The sequence below is a fragment of the Somniosus microcephalus genome, chromosome 3 (genome assembly GCF_052327205.1).
Source record: "Somniosus microcephalus isolate GS21.2 chromosome 3, FLI_Smic_1.0, whole genome shotgun sequence".
NCBI lineage: Eukaryota > Metazoa > Chordata > Chondrichthyes > Squaliformes > Somniosidae > Somniosus > Somniosus microcephalus.
In genome coordinates this window covers 79,293,568-79,318,093 of record NC_140989.1, presented here as the reverse complement: position 1 = coordinate 79,318,093, position 24,526 = coordinate 79,293,568, and the positions used below count along the sequence as shown (strand labels likewise).

The following is a 24,526-nucleotide window of genomic DNA, read 5'->3' as shown; positions in this document are numbered from 1 at the left end:
AGTCCAAAAATCTATATATCTTAGCCTTGAATATACTCAACGATTCAGCACCACAGCCCATTGGGGTAGAGAATTCCAAAGATTCACAACCCTCTGAGTGAAGAAATTCCTCCTCATCTCGGTCTTAAATGGCCGACCCCTTATCCTGAGACTATGCCCCCTAGTTCTAGACACTCCAGCCAGGGGAAACAACCTCTCAGCATCTACCCTGGCAATCCCCCTCAGTATCTTGTGTGTTTCAATGAGATCACCTCTCATTCTTCTAAACTCCAGAGAGTATAGGCCCAATCTACTCAATATAGGCCCAATCTACTCAATGAGTACAAGAGCAAAGAAATAATACATTTGTATAAGGCAATAGTTAGGCTATAGTTATAGCACTGTTTGTAGTTTTGGGAACCCTATGGTGGAAAGGACATTAAAGCCATTAAAACGTAGCTCTGCTGGATGACACCAAGGAGTAGAAACTATAGTTATGAAGAGAGGCTGGAGATATTGGGAATATTTCCACTGCAGCAGAGAAGGTAAGAGGAGATTCCATAAAGGTTTATAATTTTATGGAGGGTTTCAATTGGATGAACAGAGAAAGATTAGTTCCTCTAGTTGGAGAGTCACTGACAAGGGGCCATTAATTTGAAATGGTCACGGAGAGTGAGGAGAGAGGTTATGAGAAATTACCTTAATCAGAGAGTTGTTGGAGCATGGAATGCTTTGCCACAGGGAGTAACTGAAGCAAAGACTAACCAGTGGATAAACAGGGATTCGGGAAGAGATTAGGGCAGTGGGAATAGTTTTGAATCTAACAAAGAGGCCATACAGACAATGGGCAGAAGGGCCTTTTCTGTGCTGTAAACTTATATGGTTCTATTTGTATTATATTTAGTACCAACAGCATCATTTGTGTTCCATCCACAGCACTACAAGTTGAGGGCATGTAAGTGGTGAGGCAATGGTGGAACAATGCAATGACATCAACACACGGTGACATTACATAACACTGTTTAATAATGCAACTTGTTTGCTTATGAGCAAGAAAATGAACAACGCAGGGACTTTAAATCCCTGGCCACATAATAAATTGATGTAAATGCCCAGTGATATATTTGCAGCTGTAATAAAAGGAATGTTGCAGTACCAGAGAAAGACTACATAGAATGTACTGCACAGAGACAGGCCATTTGGTCAACAGGCCTATGCCAATGTTTATGCTCCACATGAGCGCCTCCCACCTTACTTTTTCTCACCTATCAACATATCCTTCTATTCCTTTCTCCCTCACTTACCTAATTTCCCTTTAAATGCACCTCTCTGTGTAACGAAGTTTCTCCTGAATTCCTTATTGAATTTATTAGTGATTATCTTATATTTATGGCCCCTAGTTTTGGACTCCCCATATGTGGAAACATCGGGCTAGAAATTCAGTAGGCGTTGCGCCCAGTTTTCGCCCAAAGAGGGCTTTTGCGCCACTTGATGAGGTTGCGCCGATATTCAGCGCTGCGGTAATGGCGGCGTTAGCCAGTAGCGCTGCGCCGCCGCCGATGACGTCATCGGCGTGCGCAGTGCCCCGCTACCGCCCCGATACCAGCCCGACCGCCATATTGAGTAGCGGCCGCCTCTTCCGTAGCGGCCGCAAACAACGTTCAGAGACCGGGGCCGTACTGCAGCCTTAGTGGGGCGAGTTAAGGTGGAGGTGCGGCCGGCCGCTTTTTCGGCGGTCACCTGCCCGCACCTCCTTCCCCGGCCTCCTCCACCCCCCGCGGCATTGCCGGCTGTTTTCCGGAAGCCCGGCACTTCTCCGTGGTGCCGGGCTCATTTGCCGGCACTAGCGAGCGGCGATCTCGCTGTTGCAGGCACCTCCCCCTTAAGAGAGGGAGGAAGGCCTGCAGTACCGCAGCCTGCCGCTCCGCAGCGGGTGGCGCTGCGGCAACTAACGGGCCGAAATTCAGTTTCAGCGCCCCAAGCGGGGGCGGCCACACCCTTGAACAGCGGCCGTCTTCGACTTGGGGCGCTGAAACTGAATATCCGACGGGCGCGAGTGGCTCCGCGCCCAGCGGTAACTTCTGGGCGCAAGCGAGCTGGCGGGGCCTAACTGAATTTCTGGCCCATCATCTTTATGTCTACCCTACCAAAACCCGTCATAATTTTAAAGGCCTCTATCAGGCACCTCCTTTTTTAGAGAAAAGAGCCCAGCTGGTTCAGTCTTTCCTGATAGTTGTGCCCGCTCAGTTATGGTATCATCCTTGTAAATCTCTTTTTGCACTTTCTCCAGTGTTTCTATATCCATTTTGTAATATGGAGACCAGAACTGTGCACAGTACTTTAAAGGTGGTCCTGTAGGAACGGAGGTTCCTATCGAAAAGATTGAGTTCGACTCAGGCAATCAAAACAATGAACTTTAATGGAACAAAACAGGTTTTAACTAGAAACTGCTGGAATATATCGAATACAGGTCTGCTCTCCTTGAAGGCTCCACGAGGACTGATCCTCTGGTCTGAAAGCTGACGTCATGACGGCATCACGTTCTTCCCGCCATTGGGGGATCACGTGACTAACGGCATGACGTCATCACGTTGAAACCGCGCTGTAAAGGTAACTAGACATTGTACAGTCAAACAGTGTAATTAAAGGTACAGACACAGACAGTAACTACATTGCTGTTAAAGGAATTATGTACAACCGCCCTGAGTCCTTTGGTGGCTCCGCCACAGTCCAACCAATGTTCTATAGATTTAACATCTAATATCCACAGCTGAAGTAAACTCAGTTACTCCCTGAAATACCAACTTGTGATAGCAAACTTAAGGTTAATAAAGTTCAAAGAATAAACAGTTCGACTCATGTAGCCTAGCTAAATACAATGTTGTTAATGTCTACAGCAGGAAAAGAAATGAATCATGCCAATTGTCTGTTAAAACTGTTTTTAGATGGTTTAAAAGATTTATTTTTCTGGGAATTGATATTGTATGAGATTCCAGCAATTTTGCAAGCAGAATGCTAAAGTCAAACAATAAAAGAGTGGCTGAAGGAGGAGGGAAGATCTACTTTAAACTTCATGGAAATGGAATCCACCATGAGTTCCAGAAAAAAATTGTTAATCAGGGGTTATTTCAGAATATTTGTATTCAACAAATACATCAGTCATAACATTTCTCTTTTGTTATCCGTCCACACATTGGGAAGAGGCATTGTTACGAACACACTTGTCTCAGATTCCACAGCGTTTGTGAACAGTATACATAACTGAAGATTTTAACTTTGGCCATAAAATAATTCCTGGAAATACTTCAAGCTTGAAAATCTGTTTATTAAATACTATGGGGCCAAAATTCCTCGGTCTCAATGTGCTTCAATGGCAGAAGTCAGGCTTTAGAGGCCTGACAGAGTCAGGATTTCTTGCGGAAACTAGGGGCACTGGGTCTGTGCTTGTAATCCCACTGGCCTCCAACTTGTACGGGGTCTGGAGCAGGTGGCGCTTCCATCTGTCCCAGACATGAGAGGGGCGGGGCCAATGTGAGACAATTCCCAGGCCAGGAATTTTCTTAGATCTGGCCTCCTTGCTGCCGAGCAATTTAGGCGCTGGGATGAACCTGGCAGGCAAGTTAGCTCAGCAGCGCAAGTGGGGAAAAGCTAATGGTGCAGGCCTGGGACCAAGGTTTCGACCCTTGTATAAATGCTGTCTTTGTTATTGATGGTGACCCCTTTATGAATGGGGGACAATTGGGCTGATTGCTAAAAAAAAACATTCCTGGCTGATGGTACTGGTCAATGCATCAGTGGGTTGCTAGCACTGCATTTGCTGTCTTTCACTCCAATGGGAACCAAAGTTGCGCCCATAGTGGCGCAGGCACCCACACATAGTAGTTATGTGACCCCAGATATTCCACTGGGATTAGGAGTGGAGGTTACTAGCACACATTCAGTGCACCTTTGCTGGCTAAGTGGGGCCAAAGATTTTTAACGTCTATATCTGGAATTCATGGGGGAAAAATTCAGTATCGCCCCATTTGGGGCGCCATTATCGGCTGTACGCAAAGTTTAGTGCCTGGCGCTAATTATCACCTCCGACGGCAAACTTGGCTTTTATCGCCCTTGGAGGTGATTGGAACACTAAATCAGGCACTTCACACCTGTTAAGGCGCAAAGGCCGAGGAGCAAGGTGCTACCTCAGAGTGCTGGCGAAGCTCATGTGATGTCAGTCAGCAATGGAACACAGACACACTGGCGCCGGCCAGTTCTTAAAGGGGATTGGGTCGATCTTGCCCTCCATCCACATCCTGCTCATTGCAGCCTTGAATCTCGGCCTGGAGAGACCTGTACATCAAATCTGCTGGAAAGAACAATGGAGAGACCCAGGGAAAGAGCTCAGCATGCAGCCCCAGTCTCTTCTAAATTGATACAAGGAAGGTCAAATCAGAATGAACCTGCAAAGTGCTGCTCAGTACCCAAAACTCTTTCACACAGTGTTGAATCTCTCCAGAAGTCTCTCTCTCTCTCTCTCTCTCTCTCTCTCAGAATGCATGTTGCAAAAATGTCACCAACAAAAAAAGGCAGGAAGCGGTTGCCTTTAAATCGCGCTCCCCCAGTCCCTTCCTGACTGCAAAATGCTCCCCTCGACCTGTCGTTGCTAGCGGCAGGCGGTAAGAGGGGGCACCACTCAATATCCAGTCTGGGGCGCTACCGGGACGTTGCGCACTCGACTGACGTCACGATCTGCCGGCGCAGGAGATCATGGCGGTAGTGTTAAGCGCCGCCGCAACATGTCTAGTTAATTTCGCGAGTGGTGCAAACATCGCCTCGCCTGGGCGCTAGTTGCTTTGCGCCCCATTAGCGCCCTCTTAAGGCGCTAACGGGAGGCACAAACCAACTGAATTTTTCCCCCCATGTAACTTGTCGACAGAACTTAACAACTTTACTCAGTTCTAAAACATTTTCAGACAATCTAACCTGAAAATAAATAAGCCTTTAATTACATTTAATTACTAACCTGCATTAATTTAATACCAATTGTGTTTTTCTAGAGCTGTCCACCAGCCATCTAGACATTACGATCAAAGACTCCAGACGTTCAGCCTGTGTATTTTGTCCCACCCACATTGCTGACTGATTAGCTCTGAATCTTACTTTTATATTACTTTATCTCAGTAGTTAAAGTAAATTAAAGGCTCTTTCCCCAAAGTTAGTGGTATTTGAAAGGAAAGTGCTTTAGAACTGAATAATGAAATTGTGAGATCAAACATCTTCAAAAGTATAAACCCTGTCGCTTTCAGTTTAAGTCTTGCTTCTAGCCTCAGTAATTCCAGATCAGAGAAAAGGAAATTTAAAAGGTTACTTGTTCCAGTTTGTCATCTTATTAAACATAATTTATGCAAGCATTGGCTAGTTCCAACTAGCCTTACACCTATACCTGTTAGTAACTGATTGGATTTTTTTTAGTATTAATGTGCTGGAAGGCCCTGGTGAGAGCTTTACTCTTCCTGATTTCTGCAATTTAACATTTTAATTCTCCATTATAGTGCATAATGTAAATTGTAAAGCATGTAGTAAAATGTCAGAATCGTAATAAATTAATTTATTTTGTCTGCAATTATTGCACAATTGTAACACACATTTTAATTGTATTTGCAAACAAGCCATGATGGGATGCATTTGCATTATTTGTCCTCCTATCTGCCCAAGCCCAGGTATTTCAGGGCAGCCAGCTGCACAACAATAGGAATTGCTAAAGTGGTTTGAAAAAAATATCATCCATGTGAGAACCATGCTGGAACTGTAATAACTGTTAATTGATAGATCCTGGGGGTTATTTTGGCCAAAGGGTGAAAACGGCACTAAATGAGTGCAGTGCTAATAAGATGAGCCTGTTTGAAAGTCTAGATTTAGCACACAATTTTGGTCCTAATTGCTGATTACCATAATTTGAACTTGCCTGGAGGTGCTCGACCAGTATTCGGTGAAAATCGCCTCCCCCCTCCCCCAGTGTCTTACTGCATTTGTTTCTGGATGTCACTAATCTCCTGAATTTGAAGTAAATTGTTATGTGTCAGGCAGAACACAAACCTAGAAGCTCTCTGGTATTTCTGATAAGCCCTAGTTGGAGCCACAATATTTTCTCCACTTGGAATAACACCTTGTTCCATTATTTATTCCATTCCTAACAATGATGACCACTCCACTGCTCCCCCTGCCATATCTACGCTATCCTTTCTAAACAACACATGTTGAGATATGTGAAATTTGGGCCCAGCCGTATTTGGCGAGGGCTATCAGCTCAAGGATTTCAGTTGCAGTATACAGTTATAGTTCTGTCAATTTATTTCTAAAGCTTCCAGTATTTGTATAGAAGCATTTAATAAAATACCCTGACAATTTGATGCGATTTTTGTCCCCTGATTCCATTCTTTTGTGGCGGGTCCAACTGGACGGGTGAGCTAATGCTGACATTGTTTTAAATTATGCTGTCTTTGTTTGGAATCACACTGCTATTTTATTTTGCTCCCCCACCGACCTGATGAGGTTAAAGGAACCCTGAGTGTTTCCTCCGCATTAGCAGTGAAAAGTTTCAGTTACCTTGCTCAGGTGAATCTCATCTTTATTGAAAAGCCTCAGTCTTCCAACTAACTGACTTCAGTTCCCAGTGAACAGTATCTTCTTCCTCTTTGCCTTGCTTTGTAGTATGGTGTTGAAATTCGTAATTCTGCTGTTCCGTTCGGTAGCATCCTACTTGGCCTGTAGGAGAGCTGAAACAATAACCTCAACACCATGCTCTTTAAAGTTATGCACCACCTTTCTATGCCTATGTTTCATGAGTTTGGACCTTTTGTTCCATTGTATCATTCGTCCCCACATGGATATCAACAGTAGCTCCCTTAGGCACCCCCTTTAATACACAATCTACCCCACTATCCATGTCAGTTATCCTAGAATAGCGAAGAATTGCACAGTAGCATTTAACTCTTTCTTCCTGCAATGTTCTCTGTTTATAAATCTAATACAGGAAACACTCTTTTTACCGGCACCTAAATAACCGGAAATCTCTCTTAACCGGCAAAAATCAGGAGTAGGTTCAGGTAAGTTTTACTTCATATTAGTGGCCGTGTAACCAGGGTTCCTGGATCTGTGGCCGTGTAGCCGGGGTTCCTGCACCTGTTGCCATGCAACAGGGACGCCTGGATTTGTGGCCGTGTACGGGGCTCTCGTATCTTAGTAAGTATACCTCTCTGTAATCTGGACTTTTTGATCAACCAGCAGCACGCCGGTCCCATCGGTGCCGGATAAAAAAGAGTTTCGTGTAATGGAGTCCCTGACAAATAAGGTGATTCCATTTAACCTTTGCATTCTGGGACTGCCTGCTCTGTCTCACCTGCTTTGTATTTGAAGATGTGATGATGTTTGAATTTGGAGCCAGCTACTTTGTCTCCTTGCTATTTCTGCTTTTCTTCTGGGTATTAAAAGAAGCCCTGTTTATTTTTATGCAGTTATAGTTTACAGCAGTCAAATATATCATTATTTTAAAGTTGATGTTCATGATTATTCTGTTGAGGACTTGTATGTCATTAAGAACAGTTTTTATAGAGCCAGTGATAGCAAGACTGCTTCCCTGCCTATATGGAAGCGTTGGGAAGCAGTTCTCTTGGCCTGAGTGCCATGTTATTTGGTGGTTTCTTCCTGTGACAGTAGTGGGAATTAATGCTTGCATTGGCGGTTAATGTAATGCTGCCATCAGAAGTATAGCCAAAACCCATCACCTCCACTGTAATAGCTATGTTTAAATCTGTAGTTTGCCAAAGACCACAGCAGTGCAATTGACACAAATTCCCAATATAAATGGAGTGTAAGGCTTTTTAATGAGAGAAAAACTACAGACTTGACCTTTCACAAGTACTTTTACTGTGCCGCTGTAATGAAGGTGCTGCACGGCCGTGTTGGAAGCCCAGAAGCTGTGAGTCTATCATCAGAAAGATTTCACGCCTGCATTTTAAAGTGAGGTCATAGGCATTAGCCCAAACCATCAGTTTAAACCAGATTATGTAATAAACTCAATCTTTGGTATTTCAACTTTTAAACTACTAGGCATCTGTTGAAGAGTTGTTCTATATTATACTGTAAGGGATGTGTTTCAGTCTACAGTATTATAGACTGCTACAGGGCTCATTTCTATCAATCTTGGTTCTGAATGCCAAGCCCAATATAGGACAACAGTCTTCTAAATGAATGGCTGTTGATTTCACACCCCTTTAATGGTAGACATTTTAATTAACTGTCACTCACATTATGTACATGCTTGAAGTTGTCACCTTCCTGTTGTTGGATCTTGACTAGCGCTACAAGACCTACAGCCGTTGACCCATTGCTGTGTGAGTGCCTGTGGGCAAACCTAATAGCACAGTTTGCAAATGGATCCTTGCAGTAAGTGTATGTAATTTGTTTGTATGTCTTCTCTAGTGTGTGCTGGGATATTTGCACTGCTACTGCTGAATATCTGGTACAGTGTGAAGGTTCGCAGTGTTTTATTTGTTCTGTCTTTGCTTTTACAGGAAGTTAGTACATTGGTTGGGGTAAACTCAGTCAGTGACCGGGTGATGTGATTACATCAGCAACCTGTTACTGTAGGCACGCATCTATTTAAAGCCCTGGCCCCTCCATGGTGCTTTACAAGATGATAATGCATCTCATAAAGAGGAGTGGAAGTTTGGATATTTGTTGTGTTCTGTGCTCATGACAACAAAGTAATGGCTAGTGCAGAAGAACCGTAGGGCCATGATTTTAACCCTACCCACCCTGCTAGCAAGTGAACGGTTAAAACAGCAGAAACTCCCTGATCGTGAATTTAACCACGTCACGGACTGAGGTTGGAAACGCATCCATCAGGAACAGGCAGGTGCTGAATGAATAAATTCAAATCAGGGTTGCATGATGTCATTGGGATCTCTTGTACTCCTACAGTACTGCACTGAAGTGTCAGCCTAGATTATGTGCTCAAGTCTCTCTCGAGTGGGGCTTGGGCCCACAACCTCTGACTCAGAGTACTGATACCAAGCCAAGGCCGACATATACACATGCTGAGAATTTCCTCTGGGTTCTCCAGATTGGCCGTTGGAACATCGGCGGAAACTCTGCATAGATAGATAAATGGGGTTTCCGCTGATCTTCCGATGAAGGTATGCCGGTTGATCGGGTGAACTTCTGAAGAAGTTGCTGCAAGAGATACATACTTCTGGAAACAAGACTATACAAATTGGTCACATTAAAAAAAAATTAAAACTGCAGTGCCTGATTTCCATGACTCTATGGCCTCGATTTTAACTCTGGGTGGGGTCGGGGCCTGAATGGGTGACAAACTCGCATGTCGATGTCCAGAGAGATTTTATTTCCATGATCATGAAAAAAAAAATTCATATTCAGGATCTGACTCCCGCCTGAACCAGGGATGAATCACTACCTGGCCAGCGGGTGGGAGCGGGAATTCAGGAGGCCTCCAACCTCAAAATGCAGGCCTACAAATTTTCATGGCTTGCTGCTCCAGCTCGCTCACGATCATGAGGTTGGCTGGTCCTCCCTTGGTCTTGCTCCTCTCACGATTATTGTACTGCAAAAGGGAAAGTGACAGTAAGTGAGTGGCTACTGAAAAGGAAAGTGCAGATGTGTGGGGCTTATGCTGGTAGTGCATATGCTGAGACAAAGAAGAAACAAGATGCAAGCAGGATGAGGAGGTGTTGACTGGGAAAGTAGCATGGGGAGTGTAAAGTGAGGAACGAGGCCTGAGAGGAGTTGGTGATTGTGCAAAGGCGACCATGTGAGAGGAGAATGATGTAGTGGTTTCTGTGAAGGGAGCAAGGAAGAGGTGAGTGTGTGTTTGTAATGAGAATAAGAGGTGGTGTAGCGTGACCTTGTGCTGGGTGGTGAAGGATGTGGTGGAGGATGGGAATTGTTCAGTATTGGAGCAGGAAGGTGAAGGGCTGCTACTATGTGTTCCAGAGAGAGAGGGATAAATGAAGAGCAGTACTCTACTTCCCTACATTCACGCGCTGCCGGCACTGTTTCCAGGACTTGGGGGTGACACTCCTGGAGCTGACGATTCTCCAAACTCTCTCCATGCCCAGTGAATGTGTTTGGCAACCCTCCTGGGATTGCGGGGGAACAGGAGTTCCCTCCTCACCCTCACCTCTTCCAGAAGCTCCTGCAGAGAGGCTTCTGTGAACCTTAGCACCTACCTCCTACTCGTTCATCATCAGCCACAATGGAATGCAACCCCGCTTTAAGAGGTGAATTCCCAATGTGAATAGGCCTCTGGTTGACCCACCAAAAATCCTGTCCCAGAAGGGTCAGCCAATTCAGTAGGAAACCCTCCGGTGGGATTATAATGAGGAGCAGTAGTGCTCCTCCTGGCTGCACAAGAAAGCTTGGGCCTCCTCTGCCCGGCACCCTCCTCCCTTCCTCACCTTTGCCGACGACATTTCCATGGGTCTCTGGTGGCAGCCTGCCCCTCCCCCCCCCCCCCCAATCGCCCCACCACGATTTCCCACTCCCACCTGCCGGGTATGGGTGGGAGCCAGCCTTTACATATGTAAGATATTTGTATTTTCATAGACCAGTTGGGCTGAATGGCCTGTTTCTGTGCTGTAAATTCTATGTAATTCTATGTAATGCCACTGATTATTCAGGTACAGCCCAATCAAATGAGCTGATTTTAATTACCAACAACAATAACAACTTGCATTTATATAGTCTCATTAACATAGTAAAACGGCCCAAGGCACTTCACAGGGGTTTAATCAAACAAAAATTGACACCGAGCCAAAAGTTGATGATGTAATCAGAAACCCAAAATGTTTTGCGGTTTCTTCCGCTCACTCAGCCCGATACTTGTGTTTTTGTAACAATCCATCTCTGTTCCTGACTACTGAAGCACTCAATCATAAAGGTATCTTCCTGATCCACTGCTTTTCCTCAAACTGTTAATCAGTAGCTGGAACACACCTTCTACTTGGTAAGAAATTAATATCACAAAAAAAATTATACTATACAGTTTATATCACATAAAATAATGAACAGCGAATAAGAGGCAGTAATTTCATCAAAGGATCTTAATATTGACAACCCACATAAGCTACACACTTACAGTTAATGGTAGGCCTCCCTCCTTTCATGGAATTTTCTTCAATTCCCCATTTTCTGATCTCCGTGCACCATCAGCATTGTAATGGCCCATAATTTCCGATAGGAGGCTTCCTGCGTGCGGAATATATGAATGGAGATCACCCCAAAAAGACACAAACATTAAATAAATTTTAAAAAATCCATCATGTTTTTAAAATGAGTTAAAATTACATAAAATTTAATTTTTGTTTAAAATATTTAATTTATTGACAAAAATAATTAAAGTTTTTTACGGGGCTAAAAATAAACTTACCTTTTTTAAAAGTATTTTAAAATTATAAATGAATGAAAATTTAAAAAAAAAAAAACCTTTTTTCAACTCTTATGCTGGTAAAAGCAGGCCTTGCGCCTGCTTTTACCAGGCGTAAGATTTCAAAGAGTTTTCAGTGGACAGAGGTTCTGCAAAAAGCGGAACTCTCCCCCCGCAGAGGCCCTTCTCCAGGGCAGCCGTCCGATCTGTCAAGAGCATTCTTGACAGATCAGAAATGCCGGTTTTCAGCGCATGCCTGAAACCGGCATTTCCGATGTCTCTACAGGTGTGTACACAGCCTGTACACACCCGTAGGCATCGGAAAATACAGGCCAAGGTTTCTGGTGACACACTACAGAAATTATGAATGTATACCGATATAGCCTATACCTGAAATAACAACAGAAAATGCTGGAAAAACTCAGCAAGTCAGGCAACATCCGTGGAGAGAAATTTGAGTTGACGTTTCGGGTTTGACCCTTCTTCAAAACTGGAGAGAAAAGGAACTAGATCGAAGGCAGGGCTGCGATCGGACAAAAGAATAAAAGAACCAAAAGAAGTAAAAGAGATTAGAAGCTAGACGAGATGGTAATAGGCTGTGATTAGGTGTAAAGTGTACTGGCAGGGCAAAAGATAGCTGCCAGGTGTGAGAGAGAAACAAAAGGAAAGGGGGGGGGAAAAGGAAAGGAGTGGAAAAATATAAGTGAAAATGAAATAGGGGCCGAGGTTATGATCTGAAATTGTTGAACTCGATATTGAGACCGGAAGGCTGCAGACTGCCTAATCGGAAGATGAGGTGCTGTTCCTCGAGTTTACGTTGAGCTTCCGTGGAACAGTACAAGAGGCCAAGGACGGTGAGGTCCGAGTGGGAATGGAGCGGTGAATTGAAATGACAGGCGACCGGAAGCTCGGGGTCACCCTTACGGACTGAACGGAGGTGTTCCGCAAAGCGGTCACCCAATCTGCGTTTGGTCTCCCCAATGTAGAGGAGACCGCATCGTGAGCAGCGAATACAGTATACTAGATTGCGAGAAGTACAAGTAAATCGCTGTTTCACCTGGAAGGGGTGTTTGGGGCCCTGGACAGTGGGGAGGGGGGAGGTATAGGGGCAGGTGTTACATCTCCTCCGCTTGCACAGGAAGGTGCCAGGCGAAGGGGAAGGGCTGTTTGGGGTGATAGAGGAGTGGACTAGGGTGTCTCGGAGAGAGCGGTCCCTGCGGAATGCTGAAAGGGGAGGGGAGGGGAAGATACGTTTGGTGGGTATTTTGCTATCGTACTAGCCTATACCTGATTGGGCTGTACTGCTACTTTGAAATAAACAGTGAGCAAATGCGCAAGGGCACTCGAGGGATGACTTTTCCTTCTTTTTCCCTTTCTTTTTTTCCAGTATCCGCGCTTCCACTCACTGCCTGTCAGTGAGGTCAAGAGCTTAGCATATGGGGGATAGCTGACACATACCCATAGCATACTCAAACTCAAATATGCCTTTGCATCATACTGTCCTAACTACGAAAAAAAAAATTCCTAATGGTGGGAATTGTTAGGAATGAAGGCGGAAGTGTTATGTACAGAATGGAACCCTGAGATCTAACATAAAGCATTCCTAGTTGCTTATGTAACAGTAATAAATAATTGATCACTGAGGTGATGACAGGGCTACACTGAGCAAGTGTTCATGCTGAGCAGTCAAGGAACAGCTGTCTCCTCATCTCATAGCTATATCAGATCTTCTTAAAAGCACTTGTGGTATGACGTCACATCCATACATTGACATCTCCCTGTTGCCTGGATATGTACAACATTCTTCAGAATTGGCCTTGAAGTGATTCTGGGTAGTTTTACATGGTGCCAATTCCAGATTCATTCTTGAGTTACACCACCTGCAGGAGAAGGACGTTCATTCACTTGTGAATAAAGGGTAGCCAACTCTGCCATGTTTACACAGGGATTTTTAATGCAGAGTATTACACAAGTTTCACAATAAGAGCAGACTCTATGGAAGGTTTGCTTGACACAGTGGGTTAGAACACTTTCATTTCATCTCCAGAAACGGAGTTTGAATTTAGTCAAGATGTACTGAATAGCTCTCTGATAAGGGCCCTAAGTGAGGTGCGGGGGGACGGGGGGGCGGGATGACGGTATAGAACCAGTTCACAACATGAAAATCATTTCATACTTTTTTCCATCTTTGCACCAGTTTCATTGTTTCAGTGTCAGCCTGTTGTTTGAGATTACTGTATCTAATAAGCAGCTGAGTCATAGAAACCAGGGTTGGTCCTCAGTCTGTGAGGAGTTAGCTGATTTTAACCAGTGCAGTGAAAGAGGTGCAACAATTGGCCTCAGTCACCTAGGTTATAGAAGGCAAAATCATCATACTTATAAAGGTGAGTGACCTTTAAAGTTAAGGCTCACACTTGATAATAGAGGCTGAGAATATTTTTTTAAAAGCCCAGCCTAGGGCTGATTTTAACATTGTTGCTTGATTGGCGGATAAATAATCCAAACACCAAGATCTGTTTTTCTCAACATTTTAAGATATGTATGCAAATTAATGGCAATATGGCTTTATTCATTATAGGGCCAATTTACAAATATGCACTTCTGATGGGCAGCCTCACTCAATGAAAGCACAAGACTGAAAACTGCCCAACTGTGTTCATTTTAATGGATGGAAAGTCATTGATTTCCCAACATGCTCTCCTGGTGGATGAGGCTTCCTGCCAGAAGTGCACATTCCTAAATCGGCACTTGGATGTGGCCCCTGAGGCTCTGTGGTATGCGGCCTGTAAAGATAAAAGCTTGGAAACCCAAGGACATAGGTGAGGGCAGTTTGGTCATAAATCTCCTCCTCTTCTCTTTCCTCACTCCCTGCCCAATGGAGAGAGTTTGATGCCAGGCCTTTGCACAACAGCATGGCTGAGATTGTAAACTCAATAAAGTGAAGGATTGAACCTGTGCCCCATTTTCTTGGTAATTTCACCAAACTGTACAAATCTTGCAAAATTCTCCAAATCCTCTTTACTTAAACAACAACAGAAACACTCAGCAGGCCAGGCAGCATCGTGGAGAGAGAAACCGAGTGAACGCTTCAAGTCGATGACCCTTTGTCAGAACTGGAAAAAGTTGGAGAAGTAACAGATATTTTAAGCAAGTGTGGGGCAGGGAAAGGGGGAGAGGAGGAAAGAGCAAAGGGAAGGTCTGTGATAGGATGGAAGGCAGGAGAGATTGAAAGACAGAAGGGATGATGGTGCAAGGCTAAAAGAGATGGTAATGGGACAAGTTAAAAAACAAAAGATGACTCTAGATGAGGTGTAAATGGCAATAGCAGAATCATCAGCAGCTGCCATGTGAGAGAACATAGGGGTAGAGGTGATAGTCTGAAATTGTTGAATTCGATGTTGAGTCCAGAAGGCTGTAAAGTTCCTAATCGAAAGATGAGGTGTTGTTGCTCGAGCTTGCGTTGAGCTTCGTTAGAACAGTGTAAGAGGCCGAGGATGGAGAGGTCAGAGTGGGAGTGGAGCAGAGAATTAAAGTGACAGGCGACCGGAAGCTCAGGGTCACGCTTACGGACTGAACGGAGGTGTTTCGCAAAGTGATCACCCCATCTGCGTTTGGTCTCACCAATGTAGAGGAGACTGCATCGTGAGCAGTGAATACCGTATACTAAATTGCAAGTAGTACATGCAAATCACTGTTTCACCTGGAAGGAGTGTTTGGGGCCCTGGACAGTGGGAAGGAATGAGTCCTCTATACTTAAATTCAGTAGAAAAAACAGGAGTTGCACCATCACATAGACCAGGGACAAATCTGCCAGCTGTGTTACCGTTACTCAACTTTGTGCAAGTGGGATACCAGTGGGCCATTTATCCCACTGGTTTTGACATCATCCTATCACTTGGATTATAAATGAGATAAAGGCCGCAGAATGTGTATTGCTGCTAAGAGATTAGCAGCTAAGTGGCACATCAATCAAGTCATTTGTCTTCTGAATCTAAGGTCAAGAAACAGGTTGAAGTTATTGAGCTATTTAACATTTGAATCAATGACCCTATTTACATGAAGTTAGGTAGTAACAAACTGCTGACTGTTTGAGCAGAGATGTTAATCTGTTCAAAATAAATGGGTTAAGATCATCTCAAAATAGTAGAGTTAGGAATTTCAGTATTCCATCGCAATATATCAAGGCCAGAGAAACCAGCATTATCAACCAACCCAAGCCATTGTAATGAATCTCAATAGTTCTTGTTCAGACCACTGGATGAAGCATCCTCTGAAGAAGAGTGTCCCACCTTGAGTAGGGAAGAATCTGTCATTGCTCCTCTTACTTGAAGTGAGCAAATCTCCTATTGGCTGAACATGGAGTGACGTTAATAGGCATGGCTATGCCAAGGTCTTAAAGTCACTACAGACTCAGCAGTCAGGCTAATAAACTGACCGTGCTGCTATGTGGAGGAGTCTAAGGGCCTGTGGGAGGAGAGTAGTATGGATTAGAACACATCAGAGTGGAGATATATCCTGGGAAGACCAATGAATTAAAGATGCCATACACTTGCCAATTACCAACCACTTGTATATTGGAAATAGCTGTGTAAGCTTTATGTAGTAATTCAAAAAAAAAATTAAGTTACCAAAAATAGAAGTGCCGCACCATGGAGTGGAATCTAGGTTCGGAGTTTTCCATTTCAACTGGGTTTTTGGGATGGATTGAGATGAGGCACTTACCCACAGGGAGGGGGAGCGAGAATCAATCTAGACTACACTTGGATATTTCCTAGTGGCATATTCTAAATTGACTGATAAATGGCATGTGGTATGTGTGGGCGCCGGGGAGAGGGGATAGCGTAACCAAAGAAAAGGGTGAGAAACAAATATCTGAAACTTTAATTTTAATTTAATTACCTGAAATAATTTCATGTTCATTGTTCTTCTGAACAGACAGCACCATGATGCTCCAACACATAGGACAAGGATCTGCATCAGATGTCAGTACAGCAGCAGTTGTTCCATGTATCTCGCCCTCGATGACTCTGGTATTTGATGAGTTTACAAACATTACCCCTTTGGTCAAAGAAGAGCTGCGATTTGCCATTCAAAGCAAACGGATATCAAATGGAGCATCAACCATGGAATATTTAATAGGAACTGAGAGCTCGAACGAGACAGTAGAAAGATGGGTACGTTAAACACACATATATCTTGGAATACTAAAACTATACCATAGTGCGAACACTCTGAACCTAAAACATCACAATAGTACAAACAAATGATGGTTTTGTTTTATTTTTGATTTTGAGGCACTACTGCCATCTTACAATTCCAAGAAAGTGAGTTTAGATATTTATTCTTACAGGTGACACCACAAGAAGATGAGAGGAGAAGACGGAGAAGGGAAAGAAATAAAATAGCAGCAGCTAAATGTCGAAATAAGAAGAAGGAAAGGACAGACATATTGCAAAAAGTAAGTACATGTGTACAATAAGCACACCATTTCTTTGTCCTGAGGTATGGATACTTACGGAAGCTTCATTGCTCTGATTTGGTAGAAATTGGCTTGTATCGGCTACATGGCCACCGACAGTCAAAATTGTTTATGGTAAAAAAAGAACTGTGTTCTTTTGTATGTTTTAGTTTTCAAAACAATAATAATGGCCTGCAATTTGCGATGGGTAATGACAGCGAACTATCAGTGTTCACCGTCATTACCCCTCTGAAACTGACCACAACTTTAGGGTTTACATAGGATTACATAGGATATACGACACAGAAACAGGCCATTTGGCCCAACCAGTCCATGCCGGCGTTTATGCTCCACTCGAGCCTCCTCCCGTCTTTCCTCATTTAAATCTATCAGCATAACCCTCTATTCCCTTCTCCCTCAGATGTTTGTCCAGGCTCCCCTTCAATGCATCTACACTATTCGCTTCAACCACTCCCTGTGGTAGTGAGTTCCACATTCCACATTTTCACCACTCTTTATTGGATTTCTTGGTGACTAACTTATATTGATGGCCTCTAGTTATGCTCTTCCCCACAAGTGGAAACATTCTCTCTGTATCCACTCTGACAAAACCTTTCATAATTTTATAGACCTCTATTAGGTCACCCCTCAGCCTTCTTTTTTCAAGAGAAAAGAGACCCAGCCTGTTCATCTTTTCCTGATATGTATAACCTCGCATTTCTGGTATCATCCTTGTAAATCTTCTCTGCACCCTCTACAGTGCCTCTATATCCTTTTTATAATATGGCGATCAGAACTGCACGCGGTACTCTTAAGTGTGGTCTAACCAAGGTTCGATTCAGGTTTAGCATAACTTCCCTACTTTTCAATTCTATCCCTCTAGAAATAAACCCTGGTGCTTAGTTTGCATTTTCAATGGCCTAGCTAACCTGTGGCGCAACATTTAGTGATTTGTGTATTTGTACTCCGAAATCCCTTTGTCCCTCTACCCCACCTAGACTCGCACCCTCCAAGTAATAAGTGACCTCCCCATTCTTCCTACCTCACATTTGTCTGTGTTCAACTTCATTTGCCAATTATTTGCCTATTCTGCAAGTTTATTAAGGTCCTCCTGTAATTTGTTGTGGTCCTCCTCAGTATTGACTATCCCCCCATTTTGGTATCATCTGCAAATTTAGAAATTGTGTTTTTGATTCCAATATCTAAATCGTTAAAGTAAATTGTGAACAGCAGTGGTCCCAGCGCTGATCCTTATGGAACACCACTTCTGACCTTCTGCCACTGTGAATAGCTACCCTTTTACTCCCGCTCTCTGCTTTCTGTCTTGAAGCCAGCTAGCAATCCATTCTGCTACTTGTCCCTTGACTCTGCACTCTCTGACCTTATTCATTAATCTATTATGGGGTACCTTATCAAAGACCTTTTGAAAATCTAGATAAATTACATCTACTGCATTACCCTTGTCTACTCTGTTACCTCTTCAAAAAATTCAATAAGGTTGGTCAAGCAAGATTTTCCCTTTTGAAATCCATGCTGACTATTCATTATTATATTTTTCATTTCTAGACGTTCTTCTATTCTCTCCTTTAGTAAGGATTGCATTATTTTTCCCACCACCGATGTTAAGCTGACTGATCTATAATTCCATCGACATGTTCTGTCCCCCTTAAATATAGGTATTACATTAGCTATCTGCCAGTCCTCTGGCACTACACCTTTTTCTAACGAATTATTAAATATGTGTAGTAATGCCTCTGCTATCTCTTCCCCAGATTATTTTAAAATGCGTGGATGCAATCCATTCAGACCAAGGGTTTTATCCTCTGAGTTTGATTAGTTTATTTAATATATCCCCTTTTTTATTATTTTAAATGCATTTATCTCATTACTCATCTCATCATCCAATGTCATGTCTACCTGTTCTATTTCCTTGGTAAATACCGAAGCAAAATAATGATTTAATATTTCTGCCATCTCCCTATCATTACCTGTGGTTTAGCGCATGCGCATCTAAACGCAGAAATCCTGAAGTTGCGGCCAGTCATTCACTGCCCCGACACTGGCTACGCTGTGGACACTGCCTCCCTCCCCACGACCCCCACCATAGCTGGCAATCAGTGTAATCAGTGAAACTGATGAAAACTTGGGCTTTTCTGCAGTAATATCGCTGTTACCCCATTAAATGTTAAGCCTTGTTAAAATAGGTGTATTTGGTGGTTTAACAGTGTATTAACTGGTAAGCAAATGTTCTGGTCCTGAAAAAGTAATTTTTTATATTTGTGGAGTGTCAAATTTCTCCATTATAATAAAAATTACAATTAAAAATTTTTTTTAAATAATTTTTTTTGAAATTTGTTCATGATATTTCAGCTGCTACCTTCTCCCCATGTGAAAGTCCCAATCTTTATTTCATTCTCTAACATTTTTAAAAAGTCCGGATAAAAGCAGCGACTTATTTCCTGGTTTCTTGTCTGTGAGAATTCTTCAATGTGATTGGCTGCTTGGACAGCTTGTTGACATCACAGCAGCATCGCATTAGGAATCCCCATGACACAGCGCTGCAATCAATTGAACGTCGAAAAAGGCAAACTTATCGCCACAGAGATCTCTGTGGGCAGCTTTCTTTGGGGCCAGCGGCGAGCGCCTTTGCTTCGCCACTGATCGCAAATTACGGGCCAATGTTTGGTCAGGCAGTCTAATTGTTGGCCATGTCTGTAAGGGTGGGTGAAGCCTGAAAGCTGATCCTTAGTTAGAGATGTGTTATTCCTCACAGTAGACTGACCTTGTTCCCACGCTCACAGTCTCTCGGCATCAGACATAGTATGCAAACTATTCGACATTGAACTTCACACATCTGTGGTCTCAGGTTGTAACTGATTGAGGCAGAACTGAGGGAATATATAAGAATTAAATAATTAGTTACTTGTGGGTGAACTTTTTAGTAAAAAGAAATTATGAAAAAGAAAGTGAAGAGGAGAAAGACCATTTGGGGATTTACAGGAGTTGATAATGGAGCATAAATGTTCCAATGAGTTAGACTGAGGCCCAGTCTGCGGACTCAGGTTATCTTCGTCACTCAGAGGTGTTAATGCCACTACAGTTAACTCCCAGTTATGTTACTGCAGCTGTCCAGAAAGTGGCGCCACAATGTAAATATGCAGTGAATGATCTAAAACAAAATACTATTGTATGGACTGAGTATTTGCATGTAGAATACTTGCCCCTCTTTGTGGGTGCTCCAATACAGAGATGCTTAAACATGACCAATTCTTTTCTAGTTATCTCCTGCTGAAGAGGCTTTTTCTTAACCAAGCCAATTCAGTACAGTTAAAGTTTATCATGTTCCAAGACAATACTTACCTCGGCCACCTCGCCTTTAATCATCGCCGCCAAAGCAGCCGGACACCCGATGCACGCCTCCTGCAGCTGTCGGCGTTTTCGCCCGGTGCTGCTGCAGGGGGCGGAAGTCAATTTTGTGTCCGGGGTGCTACCAGGGCAATGCACACGGCGATGATGTCACGATCTCCGGGCGAAGGAGATCGGGGCACAATGTCATAGCGCTGCCGCAAAACTCCCACCAAATATGGCAGGAGTTGATATCAATGCCGCGCCCGGTCGCAAAGCTATTTGCGTCCCATTAGTGCCTCCCCGGGGTGCAAAGGCACCCAGTTTCACCCCCTCACCTACCACCCCACTAAAAGCCATGTAAACTTCCCTTGAACACTTGATATTCCTCTGTGTTTCACAATACCCTATTTCAGGATAGCATCTTAATATTTTACCTGAGACAGAGATCGGGCTTACTGAACTGTAATTACAGGACAATCCATTTGCTCTCTTTTTAAAATACATTCCTTTTTCTCCAATCCTTTGATACAACTCCTGATTCTAATGGTTCCCTAAAGATCCCACTGGAACCAATGTTCCCTTTAATTTTTTTTTGGGTGCGTGGCCCCTTTAACAGGCTGCGCGGCCCATTCAAATTTCCGCGCATGTGCGGCCTTTCCTACTGTAAAGCCACCAACTGTCCTGTGCGGACCTCCAGACAGCTGCGCGGCCATGCAGCTTAATGGGAGCATTGACTAGAACATGACCATTTCCTTATGTACCCTTCTTTGTAGGTCCCTGTCAGTAATTTCTAGTGTCCTTTTCAATTTCCTGGAAAATAACCTTTTTTTCCCGGAGTCAATGATTTCTTCCATGAACACTAATACCGAAAAATAGTTCGGGCTAACTGCCTTTTCAGATTGACTGAAACCATCTCCCTATAAGCATCTTTCAAAGGCACAGCTACTCTGACTCTATTTACTCTGAATGTACTCAGAGTCCTTTGACCAGCCATGATCGCATTGAATGGCGGGGCAGGCTCAAGGGGCCGAATGGCCTACTCCTGCTCCTATCTTCTATGTTTCTATGTTTTTTGTATTGCTTTTTTGTTCTTTGCATTCCAAATCTCATTCTTTATTTTTGCCTGTTTAACCAGTTTTCTAACAGTCCTCAACCAATCCTTGTACTCCTGCCTGTCTACCACTGAAGCCGAGGATCGATATTTGCAGAACACCCTTTTTTTTACTCTTGTTGCTTGCATCACTTCCTTTGTCGTTTACATAGGTTTCATTTATTGCTATTGTCTTTCTTTTCCAGTGCCATAATTTGACTTTGTAAGCACTGCATTGTGTGTTTATAAGTATACCACTTCTGCAAGCTTTGTCCTTCTAACAATCTATTTCTGTTCAGCTACGTTAACTGATTTCTCAATCCCCCAAAGTTCACCTTCCTAAGGGCTGGATTTTGCCAATGGGGGTGCGTTGGGGGCGGGACTGCTTGTTTTCGAATTTTAGTCCCACCCTCAACGATGTCCAGCCAACCCACGCTACTTTCCCTTGATTGACCTTGTTAAGCCCGCCCTGCAAGCTTACCGGCCAATTAAGGGAAAGCTGGTGACAGAGGACGTCAGCGTATGACATTTCATCTGTCAAAAAATTTTGACAGATGAATTGTCAGTGTTTGACAGCTTAGAGAAACTGTCAAACACTGACGATCTCTGTTCTAAGGTGAGTCCTTGTACTGAAGACTCACCAAACCTCTTTCCTCAGCAGAAATCAGATGGCTGCTGCATCTGAGAATGCATCAGCCATTCTGTCATCTCTGCCGTTGAGATGAGGCACCTCCGGATTCCCAAGGGTTGAAGCCTGCAGGAAGAAACAAAGGTAAGTAAACTTTTTCTAACTCTTTACACTCACCTCTCATACTTACCTCTTCACACTTGCACCCATCACTCACCTCCACAGTGCATTTTTTGATCCCTCTCACTCCCGCAGGCCCACTGCTCGCCTCGCTGACCCTGGTGAGGTTCGCAGCCGTCGGGAAGCCCGCACTTGCAGGGGTAAAATGGCTGTAATCCCCGCCTCGAGGAGACGGATCCTTGTGTGACTCAGGGACCCGCCACCCGGGAAGATGGCATAGAGGCGGGTTGGGAGCGGGTTTGGTACCTGCTCCCTGTTTCTGCCATTTTCCCGGCAGTCCCGCCTCCATACCCAGGGCTGGCAAAATTCCCCCTGAGTCTCTGTTGTACTGTCCTTACCCATGGCAAGTGTGACGCCAAACTCAATTATGTTATAGTAACTGTTTCCAAGATGTTTGAACAAGTTAAAGTTGGGAATCATCATTGGCTTGTTACACAAAACCAGACTCAGCATCACCTCCCCCCACGCCCCTTACCCCGCCATCTCCCTTGATCATTTGGATCAAAAAATAGACCATTACCATAACTCAGTGTGAACTAGACTTAAATGAAGATTTTAGCTCTCTGTCTCTAAGCTCAACACTAATTAAGCTTTAAAGGTATTTCTAACTCCCTTAAGATAAGAATGAGCAAACTCTTTAGAATTTTTTGTTACATAGAGTAGGTGCCAGAACTCTTATTTATTAGCATTTAGATTTAAATAAGTCAACAAAGAAATTAACATTATTGGCTGTTAAATATTGCAATGAGAAAAAAGGACAGGTGTGTGGGAATGTACAACAATATGCCTACTTATATATTCTGAGGGAAAAGACACACCAATAACTTTTTAGGCATGCAAGGGAAAAATACACTTCAACATGTTCTTGCGTGTTTGGGACATCAATAGAATTGTTTGAACAGCTTCGAGTAGGTGAGGCCACTGTCATGGGGACAGTGTTTGTAGGCCTGTCATACAGATATATCAGTAAACCAATCACAAATGGGCACTACATATCTCTGAAATAACACAATGTTATAAGCACTTATTGGCAATTTTGGGGAGTTTGAGTTGAAAAAAGATAAAGTGGAGCATCACCTGAAAAGTTAAAACTATTAAAATGGAGAATAATATTCCAATTAACGCCCTAAAGATCAAATTTTGCACGTACAGAATTTTGTGTGTGTTAATAGCTTGCCGTTTTATGTAATGATCTAGTAATATAAAATGTCAAGGTAAAATAAATTCCCAGTTTAATGGAGACAAGCATAAAACGTGAGGAAAATGTTTTACAGTATCTTGGTGTATAGTCATTGCACTCAAAATGTATAGTGCTTTTTAAAAAAAATCATAACTCATTAGATCAGGAGAATTGACAAATGTACTTAATGTGATATCTTACCTCTAGGAGTCAGAAAAACTGGAATCTCTGAACGCAGAGCTGAAAGCACAAATAGAAGAACTGAAAAATGAGAAACAGCAGCTGATTTACATGCTGAATCTGCACAGGCCTACATGTATAGTCCGGGCTCAGAATGGGAGGACTCCAGAGGATGAGAAAAATCTTTTCATCCAACAGATCAAAGAAGGAACACTACAGAATTAAACCATAAAGGAAATGAATCCTGGATCCACAGAGTCCGTCTCCCAGGAGACGCCCAGAACAGAAGTAGTTCCACGTTAGTACATTACTAACCTGCTAGGGAAAGACTGTTCATTAACCAGAAGAGCTTGCACTTTCAGCGTAATGGATTTCTTCTGTTTCACTATTACCTGTTGAACCTGGAAAAGTGCTGCATTTAAACCTCATGCAAACGGGGGGGAAAAAAACACTTACTTACTCTCTGCCTTGACATTAGGCTGCACAATTATTTTTTATTAGTGACGCAGGCGTCATGCCTTTTATTGTCTTTTGTTGCTGTTGATGCCCAGTTCATGTACCAGCATGCCAGCCGTGTTTATGGTATTGTTACTTTGAGACTGTGTGGCACTTATACCTTGTAGCTTTTACTCGGGTCTGTAGCATTTACACCAGTTGTATAGGATATTATTGCGAGCGTGTTACATAAGTTTTGGAAGGAGAAGCAATGTTACGACAGAATCTAAGCATGTATCTACAAGTACTAAAGAGTTATTAATGGAGTGCTCTAATATAAAAAAATTTCTACACTGTGATAGTTGAGGTTTGCATTTGATACATTTAATAATAAAAATATTGTCATATCATTTAGTTTGGTCAATCTTCTAAAAGAAATTTCTTAATTTCAGTTATGTTTTGAAAGAATAATAGTTATAATTATGATTATATAATTTTGAGCCGTAAAAAGGGTCTGCTGATAATCTGTTATAACTGGGATGTATTAGGCCCTTTGTCAAATAATGTTAAGTTTATTCCACCAGGTTTTCCTTGTTTTTTCAACCTCTCAGTTCACAGCC

At 43.1% G+C, this 24,526-nt stretch overlaps 1 protein-coding gene across 1 annotated transcript in view; it reads left to right on the top strand.

The window, feature by feature from the left end:
• The window catches only part of atf3 (activating transcription factor 3), a 30,488-nt gene extending 6,172 nt beyond the window's left edge, over positions 1-24,316 (top strand). The window contains exons 2-4 of the mRNA XM_085981261.1: positions 16,343-16,581; positions 16,758-16,865; positions 23,499-24,316. Coding sequence (XP_085837387.1) covers positions 16,351-16,581; positions 16,758-16,865; positions 23,499-23,696 — 537 coding nt within the window. The 5' untranslated portion in view covers positions 16,343-16,350 and the 3' untranslated portion in view covers positions 23,697-24,316. The remainder of the gene's footprint in view (positions 1-16,342; positions 16,582-16,757; positions 16,866-23,498) is intronic.
• The last annotated feature ends 210 nt before the right edge of the window (positions 24,317-24,526 follow it).